At 42.0% G+C, this 13,160-nt stretch overlaps 1 protein-coding gene across 1 annotated transcript in view; it reads left to right on the forward strand.

Annotated features, from left to right (window-relative positions):
* Positions 1–13,160, forward strand: part of syde2 (synapse defective 1, Rho GTPase, homolog 2 (C. elegans)) — a 51,151-nt gene that overhangs the window by 8,396 nt on the left and 29,595 nt on the right. The window contains exons 2-3 of the mRNA XM_062424773.1: positions 1,881–2,182; positions 2,865–3,270. Coding sequence (XP_062280757.1) covers positions 1,881–2,182; positions 2,865–3,270 — 708 coding nt within the window. The remainder of the gene's footprint in view (positions 1–1,880; positions 2,183–2,864; positions 3,271–13,160) is intronic.

The following is a 13,160-nucleotide window of genomic DNA, read 5'->3' on the forward strand; positions in this document are numbered from 1 at the left end:
ATAATCAGTTGGAATGCAGAGGAATGGCATCCCAAACAGAAACAATCCATCCTACTTTGTGTCATAATTTTCGTATTTCTGAAGTGGCAAAAAGTCTGCACTGAGTTGAGAAATAAAATGCATGACTTGTTTTGTTGTGGTGAGAGGGACTCCAAAGTTGATGTTTATGGGATTTTGGGGCACTGGAGATGGCAGCAGTTATTGCAAGTCAACAGTTTCTTTGTTGAAGTGTTAATAAAGTTGCCTTGTAGATCACAAGAGAGCAGAGAGAGGCTGTTCAGAGGGGCTGGTTGACTTCCAGGGAGAAATAAATCCCAGTGGAGGCCTCTGCTCTCTCTGTATGCCACTTTCAGGCCTTTGTCAATAAATGCGACCAAGCAAAAAACTCCCTTAATCTACAGTGTAGAAGTTATGCAATATGAAACCATGTGATTTTTAATGTACTGCAGTTCTCTTTTGCTAGACTGCTGCGGCTTATTAAGAAAAAAAGACTTGTGGTTACTCATTGACTATTCTTCATAGTACAGTTGTGCATGCACACACTATATGCCCTGGGTTAAATTTCGATTGGATAGAGTGAAAATATTCCCAAGTCTATAATTTGGTGGATGTAGACTGGCGTGCGTGAAAATGCATTTCCTTGAGGAAAGGAGAAGTTGTCATTAAAGCATGTGGAGGGGCTCGTCTGGGAGCCGAGGATCAAAACAGTCTTTTACACGAGCCTGCTGTACAAGTTAGAGCAAGACCCTGCCCTCAGCACCTCTCTCTCTCCTCATCACACACACACACACACACACACACACACACACACACACACACACACACACACACACACACACACACACACACACACACACACACACACACACACACACACACACACACACACAGAGCTTGTTTTTGACTGCATCTGCCCATCAACCCTTATGAAAATAGAAGCATGTCAGACTTGCAGAGGTGCTTTTTTTGATTTCAAGGAAAACAAATATTACAAATCTATAATGAGTAAAACATCCACACACACACACACACACACACACACACACACACACACACACACACACACACACACACACACACACACACACACACACACACACACACACACACACTAAAAGCAATGCAGGCAATCCTTTGTTGCTTTCTCTGGGACATTAAGAGACCACGTCACCGTCTCTATTATTTGTCCCTCTTCACTGTGCACGTATCACCACTGGCTGTACTTATCGTCCACCCCCTTACATGGACATGCACACACACACACACACACACCCTCCCCTCTGTGCTCTATTTTCACAGCTGTAATGCCAGTAGTTTCTCACTCAACTTTCCAAGTTGCTGTGATGGAAGTTATGTGTACTCGATACCTTCGTCTCCCTGTCATCTCTTTTGAATTCGGAGCCCGCATATTTCTGAATTTGACACTCCTGAAATGGGATGTCCCCGAGGAGAAAAGGGGAGGTGCTCCAGAGTGCCTAGAGTGAAAATGTTATCATAAAAAAAACAATACGTTAAAAGCCTGTTCAAAAGTTATAAAGCATCATAATCTGATAAAACAAAGCAAGTGGCATCTTTTAGGTGACAGTGAAAAAAAATTTGTGGAAGACACTATAAAACCGAACACTGTTCAGTATTACAGTAATTCAGTATCTTCTCACCTGTGGTTTCTTGATACAGATGTTTTCATCAACTTGACAGTACATGAATAGCCTCTGATTAAACACTAGTTTCAGTCCTTCAGTATTCAATCATTATTTTAATGATGTGGGTGATGATCATGATTAGTTGTTAGTAGTTTTATGCCAACCAAATATTTCTTTAATGTCTCCTGGCAGGTGGTTGTAACCTTCACATTCTTTCTGTTTCCATCGCTCCCTCAGCTTTCATTGAGAATGTCCAAACCCCCTGCGCTAACAGCCGCGAGGCGGGCAGGGCCAATGAGCTTTCAACATGGCGACCGCATCTCAACACCATCACTGTCTCCAAGAAGCGCAATTGGCTGCAGCAGAGCTCCCTCGGGAGGAACCACTGCACCAAGGACGAGCTGCAGGGAATGCTGGGAGCTGAGGAGGAGGGCTGCCAGTTTTCCCATCAGCCGCCTCCTCCTCCCAGTCCCTCCCCAGACCACCTGAGACCCTCAGGGGCAGCTCCTTCACGGCCGGTCCGCCTGCACCTGCCTCAGGTTAGCCTCGAGGTCTCTATATTTTGACATTTAGGGAAACTTATTCACTTTCTTGTTGAGAGTTATATGAAAAAACTGATATTACTGTGTCTGTGCAGCTAGCAGTCGGTTAGCTTAGCTTAGCATAAAGACTAGAAACAAAGGGAAATAGCTAGCCTGGTCATGTCCAAATGTTTAACTAATCAGCCAAGCAGCTCCTCTAAAGCTCACTACTTAAAACATTTATCTTGTTTGTTTAATTTGTACAAAAACCAAAATGTGAAAATAACAAGTTGTGGTTTCACAGGGTGCAGTGACTTCAGACTCCCTCCCAGTGGTTACCTGGCAACCATGATGATAACAGCCTCCATTACACCACAAATTGACTTATTTACACTGATCAAACAAAGTAGATATATTATAGTTATTTAGAGCTTTACCTTTGGACAGAGCCAGACTAGCTTTCCCCCCTGTTTCCAGTCATAATGCTAAACTAAGCTAACCAGTTGTAGTTTCATATTTAAAGTACATATATAAGATGTGGTTTTGACTTTCTCGTCTAAGTCTCCCCACAAAGTGTATTTCCCAAAATGTTTCCAAAAGGTGATTACACAGGATCCAACGCAGTGATTGCTGTGGGTGTTTCATTTAATGTGCCGCCTTTTCTTTTTGATGTTTAACTTTCTCTTTTGTCTTGATTTAGGTTAGCGTCAGTCAGGCCAAGCTGTCTCCTCACCCTCGGAGTGTGGACCCAGCAGAGGAGAACGACGCGGACGATGAAGGAGAGATCTGGTATAACCCGATCCCAGAAGACGATGAGCTGGAGATGTCCCACAGACCCTCAGTTCGGCTGCTAGTCCCACCTCGAGTTGAGCCCCAGAGGAGGCCAAGCAGGGCAGGAGATGTGGGTCACAATGGGAGGACCCTGGAGATCGGCGGTGGCGGCGCCGGGCCAGAGGTGCTTGGGGAAAGCCTCGGTGGCTGTGGCAGTACAGGAGATGGGAGTCAGGGGAATGCTGTACATTCCACAGAGGCGCTACATCTGCACAGACAGATGCTCGCGTGCAAACCTCAGGAGGAGGGGGGGCCTTCCACCAGCAGAGCCAAAGGTGAGTCAAAAAAAGAGACACACACGCTCCTCCTCTCATTCTTACTTCCCTTCCTACTTCTTGTGAATATCTCATTCAGTCTGTTCTTTGCTCTGATGCTCGAGGGCCATTTATTGTCGGTGGTTTTGTCTCTCAGCTCGTCACTCTCAACAGATTTTTACGAGAGTGCACACCTTGACCGCTAATTACGGTTAGTGTTGAAAATGTTTCCGATCAAATGATCACATGACTTGGCCTACTATATAAGCATTTTTACTAGCTGATAAGAAACAAAAGGCAGACATGGAGTTTCTCTATTTAAATCCAGAAGTGTACAGCCAACATGGCCATCCTAGCTCACTTCTTTCTTGTGCTTTTCTGTTTGATGGGAGTAGACGGGAGCCGTGGCTGTCTAATCATATCACTCCATATCAGTGTCCCTCATTAAACTCAGACAGACATTAGTCAGGAGGAATTCAGGACAGACATTCCCGAGAAGAAAGAATATCCATTTACTTGTGACTGCAGCTCACAACAGAGAGCTGTGAACTTTGTAAATTGGTGGTTCTTTTTTTGGGGGGTTTTGTCCTAAATTGCCCTCTTGTCTTGAAGTCTGGCTCTTTAAAAATGCCCTTTTTTAATGCAGATACACACAGAAAACCTCTGCAGAGCTATGACCTGCAGACTTAATGAAACGTCGCTGTTTATGTATTGTATTGCTCTTTCTTCACTTTGCCTGCTTCTTATTTACTCTTGTGCTTGGAAATTGTTGACAAGTCTGCTCTACAGCGACGGCATAATGATGACAGCCAGCGCACAGCTCCCTGTCTCTTAATAAGCTCGGCCTGTTTTTTTCTAACTTCCGACTTTTTGTTCTCTCTGATGTGGCAACATGGTAGTTTGAACCAATTGGCACATCTTGAGCTGAGCCTATAATTACAACTTTTGACAACACTTTTCTGTGGCACGCAACAGTCATTTCTTGTTGTTGGAGCACAAAGCGAGGCTGAACAGTTTGGGTATGCTGAGCGAAATCTAATACTTGAGCTTTAGTGTTCACAGCAACAGTTTCACTGCCAGAATTGAGACTTGAAAGGAGCTAAGAAGCAACCCCCCCTCCTAAAAAATACTCCAGTTTAAAAGTTGAAACCACAAATCATTGAGACTTGTTCCCATAAATAAAAGAGAGATACTTCAGGCTACAGTTTCTCCATGTTTCAAAATAATAATCAGCACATATCAAGTTACAGCTTATCCTACAGTGTACGTACTGATTTAGGAGAGCGTCATAAATTCTCAAGTTGTTGCATTATCTCCTAAAACAAGTCTGCCCTCGACAAGGTCAGTGGTTTGATTGGCAGCCGATAAACTGCTTGATCCTCATTGACTGGCTTCAGACTCCTGGCTCCTGCTGCGTCACGTGTGGCTCAGCAAAACTCTCTGTCCTGAGAGACTTTCGTCATAGGATTAGGATTAAACCGGTCCTGAATGCGTCTCAATGTACTCGCCCGGGAAAGGCTCTAATCATGGCACACAGGGCTAATTAAATACAGGCTATTTCTGCCTGCATCATTTGATTGGTTTCAGGCCTATTTTGCGGTCCAGATGAAATTTGCTAGTATCGTTAGGGCCTTTCATGCCGGGTAAGCAGATGAGTGGCCATAATTGGAGACTGGAGTGGCGCGTTCAGCAGTTTTAACAGAGAAGAAATCTTGTTCACTGAGCTCTCTATCTATTTCAGTTGTGATTCATTTTCCATCAGATTGCTACCATTTAAGGTCCTGTGCCTCATTTACCCCCTGCAACAGGGTTCTATATAATAGGAGCAGCCCAATGATAGTGTGGGTCGACTGGTGCTCTGACTGGTTTATGTGAAAATGAGAAGAGAGAGAGGGAACAGCAGTGTTGTTGTTTTGTTTTTTTTTCTCTTTTTTCCCTCCGCTCCGGAACTGCCCCCCTCTCTGCTGCCTGTTGACTTTGCAATTGATTCCTGTGGGTTTGGCGACGCCATCCCACACTTTACTGCAACAAAAAAGAGCAATGAGCCGGCTACGTGTCATCAAAGAGGGAACAGTCATTACTGGTTGTTGTTGTTTGTGTGTGTGTGTGTGTGTGTGTGTGTGTGTGTGTGTGTGTTGTTGATGCAGCGGGCACTGTGGTTTTCAATAAAAAGAAAGATTAGGAAGGTAATATATTGCTTTATGCTCCGTCTTTATCTGTTTAAATCATCTTCTACCTTCAGAAATGGTGTGTCATCCTGTGGTTGCCATTAACTCAGTTTTGTGGCTGCAGAATGACAGTGCACTCCTTCTCCTCCTCATCCACTCTAACTAGTAGGGAGGGTTGGGGGATGGTGGGCTGGAGTGAAAAGGCCTGCTCACTCCACCCTGCATTCAGTGTCCCAAATCTCTTCCACAGGGTCAAACAGGGCATGTCTGGGGTAATTACCAAAACAACATTTCTGTGATACTTGATAATTTTCAGATTTATTTAGACAGAAATAGCAGACAGCTGATGAGCAAGACAGGTTACTGTCTGTTTTAATTAGATAAATAGATAGATAGATAGATAGATAGATAGATAGATAGATAGATAGATAGATAGATAGATATACTTTATTGATCCCAAGCTGCGAAATTACACTGTAACAGCAGCATTACACAGACACATAGTGACAATACAGTGACAATAACAACATATAGTTAAGAGTCAGAACAAAATATTCATAAAGTATCTGCATTGGTTGGAGGGTAATTGCTGAGTGTGATTCTTTGCCAAAATTCTGGCTTGTGGATAATGACCGAATAAGTGAAACACATATTATTATTTAGTCCAAAAAGAAAATCACAATACATGATGGTATTACAGGTTTGCAAGGTAATATATTACCATTTCATGTTATTCTAAAAGTCAGTGATAACTGATACAGGAATACAACACCATAATTTACCTTCTTTAGAAACTATAGTGCTGCTTATAAGTGTTTTTCACATCTACCAGGCAGCTGCTTTCCATTCATTAAGGTTTTAAAATGAATTTGACTTTTGACTTCTGTAATCCATCACTGTAAATGTCAAGCCTGCATGTTTTTCAATGGTCTTTTAATTGATTTTCACATATAATCGACATATAATAGAAAGCAACATCTGCCAGGAAAAATATAAAAAATACACCCACATTTCTGAAGATTTACAACATTTTTCATACAAAAAAGAACAAAAACATTGGTATATTTCTTTAATTCTTCATGATAGCGTAGGAAACCCTGTACCCAACTCTCTAAACACGTGTTTGTTAGTAGTAACATCACCGCAGCGTGCTGTATCTTTACCACGTCTACTTAATGTGTGTTTAGGATACCACATCATGGGTTTCCCCACCACATTTTTGTAAATGCACCCATGCCTCCTTAAGAATAATGGCTTTTTGATCAAGGCTTTGACAAAGTCTTATACTTAAAAATAGAAGTGCAGCCACAGTGTTGCAATCTACTGTTTTCATCTTTCATCTTGTCTTTTTTGTGTCTTCTGTTTTATATTATTCATGAATATGAGGCTACACAGACTCCACTTTATTTGAAGGGCTAAAATTGGAGAGGCTCTTCATTGATAGAGCACGAATAAGAGCGTCTGCTGAATTAATGAAGCAGCGCAGATGTAGATGACTCTTTGCAACTATAGTTTTCCTCTGTTCGGCTGGCTGGTTCTTTTTCTCTCACCGGATACACTCCAGACTCCTCGTGTGCTGCCTATTGACTGACTTTTTGTCCATCTGAATGCTCTATTTGTATGGAGAATAATGATTGATGGACTTTGGGGGTGGTGAGCTCGGTGTGTTCCCAATCTCTTGTTCCCTTTTAGCGCCTGTTTGGGGAATCTGACTTGGCCAGCGCTCGGAATGGGATCAGAGTTATTTCTGGGGGTTGTTTTGGTCACGCTGGCTGCTGCGTTCAAGAATTGGCCCCGGCTGCTAAAGTTACATGAGAGTTCAAGCCTCTCCGAGTTCAAACCTGGAATCTAATCTAGGCTGACGATTGCAGGGTTTGGCCCGGAGGAAGTCAACAACTCAGAGGAGCAAAATTGTGAGAGCAGCACTTTAGAAACCAGAGCAGATTCCAAAGCTTGGTGCTAGATGTTAAGTGCGGGTCACATAGTTTTACTCATAGCTCTTTCTCTCTGGTCTGTTCTTCATTTCATCATCAGAATAGCTGCAAAAAAGTGCTCTGGTTTCTGTTTTGAAGGTTAAAGGATTTTATGTGTGTGAACAAATAAATAATCATTACTTAATTGATCATACAAGCATACAGAGTCGCTATACTACATGTAGTTTAGTTCCTGACCGTTTCTTAGATCAGAGGTTGTCCATGAGTGTTTATAACCCTAAAATATGGTTATTTATGGCTACACAATTATTCTGATTATATATTAACCTGATTATTGGGTACCTGGTGTACCCAGGTAATTGTTTAGTGTACAAACTAGTGAGAAAATCCAAGCTGATGTCTTCAAATTGTTTTGTCTGACCAACAATTCAGAATCAAAAGATATTCCGTTTACATTGATGTGAAGCACATGAGAGACGTTTGAACCAATAATTTGATGTTGATAAAATGATTTGGTGGAATAAAAAATTGATTTATCACATAGCTGTTTCAGAAACGGGGCATAGAGTTAGTTCAGGTTGATGCTAGGCTTACATTTAGGGCAGCAACTAACAATTATTTTACTTATTGATGAAGAAATTCATCATTTGGTCTATAAAATACCCATCACAACTTTCTCAAGCCAGAGATTATGTCTTCAAATCGCTTCTTTTGTCCACCCAACAGCCTTAAACTTCAATTTACTATCATATAAACAGGAAATGTTTGCAAATGAGCAGCTGAAACTAGTGAACACAGAGCATTTTTCTTTCAAAAGTGACAATAATCGATTATCAGAGTAGTTTCAGATTTGCCACTGAGCGACTAATCGTTTTAGCAGTTGCTGCCAGTCAGCAACTTCTTCATTCATGTATCAAAATCACTATGTCATTCACAGCTGATTGGCCACCAGCTGACCAGTAACGTCCTGTCATATTCATGCACGTGTAGAGCATTACAACCTGACACATCTTACTAATACTCGGCTGATACTCGGCTTATGCCAACACAGTTTGCTGCTGCAGCTCCCTCCACCGCCCCAACATCCTTCTTAAGTTTTTGACTTTGTTGATTTAACTAAGATCTAATGTTCATCATGTTCATGTTTATTAAGAAAATTAGTTCCACTCCGCAGAATCTCTGTTGCTGCTCTGAATGTTTTGTTAAAGTCTCTCTCAAAGATTCAGATCATTTTCCACCAAATTAATTATCAAGTTCCTTAATGTAAGAGTCTGTGACCGACTTACAATACAATAAATTCATCACTCAATTCTGTGGAAGTAATAAATCATATTAATTGATATAACAATATTGATTTATTGCAAAAGAGTGCCAGTGTCAAATTAAATTAATTGCGATCAGAGGTTTAATGCTGAATGTTGTGTCGTTTGTTTTCAGATATCCACGATAACAAAGTAATTCATCAACAGTTGTCTGATACTGTAGCTGTGCTGTGTTGCTTGGGTCTGGCCGTGCTCTGAGGCCGGCGTGGCTGCAGGCCGTCTAGAATTAGATGCCACTCTGTTGGTAGAGTTACAGCAGAGCAGGAATGCCTGCAGCAGTAGGCGAGCTAGGCTACATGAGGGCTGCTTTGGCAGGGGGCCATGTTGTGCTAGCGAGAAGGCCCGCATGCTTGGATATATTAGCAGGGGTTTTGTAACCATTGTAATGAAACGGCCGAGCTCCCGCGGCCCCTGAAAGGCCTTCCAGCGCTGAATGATTCAGAGCCAGGAAGCAGCATAGAGCCGAGCTTCGGTCACCGAGTGAAGAAACTACTGGACAAGTATGCCATTCACCCGTTTATTTACACTTCCCTTGTTGGTCAGCACACACTGCTCTTTTCAGTTTTTACACTTAACTCACATGTTTGGCAGACCTGCTTGTAAGGACACACACACACACACGCTCAAGTGAATACAAGTGGTTTTACAGGGGTAATCAGGGACAGCAGATCATTGTCTCACTCCCAGGCTTATCAGAGTATGCTCAGTGTTTGTCTCGCTTTTTTCCCACTCTCTCTCTCTCACACACACACGCACACACACACACACACACACACACACACACACACACACACACACACACACACACACACACACACACACACACACACACACACACACACACACATAAAATCACCCATATCCTTACATTCTCATAGGCCAGGCGCCTAACATTGTTTTACTGAAAGACATTTTACATTATCTAGATATTATTTATGGTGTTGATGTTGGCTAGAGTGACTATTTGGCTCACTGGCAGCTCACACCACAAGTTTGCTGTAAAAAAAATCAGGCGTGTTTTGTAATGATCAGGTTGTCCCTCACACACACACACCCTCCTCCTGCACCTGTCTGGTGCCAGTGTTGTGAAAAGCCCTTGTCATAAATTCCTGGGCTTTGTTAGGAGGTGTCAGAGGCGGGGTGGCTGAGGTGGCCCGTGGGGTCAGTGAGGGCATATGCGTGTGTCAGTCTTTATGCGTACACATTAACATGGGCTCTCTCTTTTGTGTTACAGTAATACGGTGAGTGCATGTGCATGTTTAAGTGTTGGGGGTGGACACAGTTAACCGGCTCAGGTGTCACCCAGTGGAATGCCGACCTTTTTGCCCTTTGACCCCCCCAGAACACGGCCCTGGAGGGTAGGGTGTCAAACCATCGCCCCTGAACCTCAGTTAGGCAAGTGTCACGTTACTCTCCTGGCTGCTGCCACAAGGCCAAAGGCCACAGAGGACACGACTTCATGTGTGTGTGTGTGTGTGTGTGTGAAGCCACGGTCATTAACAATTGAACAGTCATTAACTTTGTCAGGGGCAGATCTGCTCTACAGGCTGAGTGGACATTGCTCCTGTTTATGTCAATAATAAAATAAATAGGACAGAAGGAAACTGATGGAAGTTGTTTTGATGTAATGTAGGTCATAAGATTCCTTTTTTTACTACTACTGTTTGGAGACGGACAACGTTGCCTTTTTTGTGTCTCACATCATCCACTGATGAAACAGTTTTCTTCATTTTATTCTTAAAGTTACTACATGTGGGTTGAGCAGTTTCATTATAATCAGCATCACTATATTAAGAATAGTTTTCTGATATTTATGTATAGGCCAGCCTATCACTTTTAGGACTTGGTATTTAAAAACAATACTCTCCGAGCACCGATTAAAATGTGTCAGTACTGTCAATAAGTATTAAAAGTAGGTATTGAATGCTTGGTTAGACTCTTAAGCCTGTTTACTTATTCTTTGCTCAGATATTTCCTGATAAAAATCATTTAGATATGAAACCTATAACGTAATTTGTGTAAACCCCCAAATGTCCCAAACTCCAAAATTTAGGATTATAATGTTATCTGAGTTAATTGGACAGTATTAATGTAAATCAGTGGCTATAGGATCATACATTTGATACACAGTTGCTTAAAGGTGAATAAATAAATCATTACCAGTTTAAATAAGATAGGAGTGTAAATAGCGTCCTCTATGGTTATTTACAGCTACTTTATATGTGATGTTTTCAAATGTATAACAACCACAGTATGATATGAATAGCAGTTTCAATCCATTGCAGTTTTGTAGATAATTACGTTCCATGTCCTTCTCATTAATACTATAATTAAACACTTTGTACAACATGTAAGGAAACTAACATTAGTTCTCAAAACTAAGTCTGTAGAAGGAATTTCACTCCTTTAAAATGTTGTGTCAGACCTGACCGGGGCTCTCTGTGTGCACAGCCCCTCCCCAGATGTTGTTTGATGAATTTGCACCTCCAGTGCCCTCCACCCATTTTCTGCCTTCTCAGTGCGCCTCTGTGTCTATTATTGGCAGGAAGCTGTGACAGGGAAGGCTACTCAGCCAGAGGGAAAAGGAGGCTAAACATGGTTTGATGAGGAATGTGAGAGAACAGCCGTGTTCATTTGTACATTCACCAGCCGGCTTGCCAGCCTTCCAGTCGAACATCCAGACCTCTCAGTGCCTGGACAAGGGACGCCTTTGTCCCCCATCTGTTGGCTACACCCTGCCCTGTTCCTGCCCCCCATCTTCCCTTCTCTCCATCCTGTTGAACCTTTTCTGCCTCCCTCCTTTCACTAGCGGGCCCTCGCCCCAGAATAGCACAGCAGGTCCCCTCTGAAAATAGAGCTGGTGATGTTGGCAGGGTCAAACTCTCTCCCTCTCTTCTTTCCACTTGGTCTCTGTATCTCTCTCTCTCTCTCCCTCTCTCTCTCTCTCTCCGAATTTTTCTCTCTCACTTACAGAATCACTCTTTTGTTTCTGAAGTATATTCGGAGAAAGAAATCTGCCAATTAAAACAACAAATGCATTTATACTTCAAAAGAGAAATCCAAAAACAATATTGAACGTCTAAATAGATCACTAGCCTCTGGATTTAATGTCTTTTTAAAGGGGACATATCATGCTTTCTGTGATTTTCCATTATTTTGACTGTTATGACGTCGGATGTCTTAGTCAAAAATGGTCAAAGGTCCAAAGCTTGACGTGAACATATTTAAAACAATTTCTATGAAAGTAATCAGATTGTTTGCACATGCCTACAAATGACCATCTGTTCGGTAGTCTTTGTTGCAAAGGTTATTGTTATGGTTCTTCCAAGTGTTGTTCACATTGTCTGCTCACATATTTCTGATTGCATTTGGGCTAAAAAAAAAGAAGTTTAAAATGTATTTGAGACATTTCCAATTTGAGAAAAGTACAAGAAAAATAAGAAATCCTATTAGTATTGTTTGTTTACGTCTACCATGGGACAGCTTCCAGGAGCTAATCAGAACAGATTGGGCTCATCAGAGGGGGGGTCTTAAAGAGGCAAGAGCTAAAACGGCGTGTTTCAGGCAGAGGCTGAACGCTGAGGGGCTAAATAAAGGCCAGTATCAGATAAATAATGATTTTTTTTTAGCTGTAAATCAAGCAGATATATTCCAGTAGAGCCCCAAAATATAAATTTAGACCTGGAAAATGTCCATGATATGTCCCTTTTAATGTCTACTTAACTTATTATTGCCTGTCTTAAAGCCTACAGAAGGTAAATTCTTCCGACCGAGTCATGTGGTCCTGGTTTAATCTCTCATGAACCCATGCAGTGAAGGGGGTTCCCTCTAATGTGTAACAAAAAAAAGAAAAAGCCAGGTTAGCCATGGAGGAAATCTTATTAAAAGAGTGCTGAATGTGGAAAATTGCTGTTTTTCTGGTCGAGACGAGCTTAAGCTTACCGTTGGGCAAATAGCAGGATGCCCATAATTTGACAAATTCCACTTTAAACACTCAAACCGGTGCTGGCTCTGTGTCAGCTCTTTCTCTTTCTTTGTCAGATAACATTTTTTGATCTCTGGGATTGACTGGACAGGTAGTATCTAGGTCAGTAACGGAGCTCTTAAAGATTGTGTGAAGCGGTGTAGACCTGGAAAAATATAATGTGTTCAAACCCTGGATGCAGATGTACAGGATGTGCACATTTTGTTTCTAACCATGCGTATCGTAGGTGCTTTGGTAAATTGTTATCTGTTGTCGTTATGTTAGCTACAGTCAGCGCATATTCATATATGGAGGCTGCATGTACTGTGCACAAAAGAAAGTATCTAGAGAACTGATTATGTCACTTCACGGTATGCACAGATCAGGAGCAGTGTAAGGAAATGTTGACTGGCCTTTTAAATCATATAAGCCCAGCCACATAAAAGCTGTTGATGGTTGACCTGTTGAGAACGACACGGATACAACTCTGTTATAATGAAAGCTTTAGTTTAGTCCTGTAGAC

Source organism: Scomber scombrus, chromosome 8, assembly GCF_963691925.1.
Source record: "Scomber scombrus chromosome 8, fScoSco1.1, whole genome shotgun sequence".
In the NCBI taxonomy this organism is placed as follows: domain Eukaryota; kingdom Metazoa; phylum Chordata; class Actinopteri; order Scombriformes; family Scombridae; genus Scomber; species Scomber scombrus.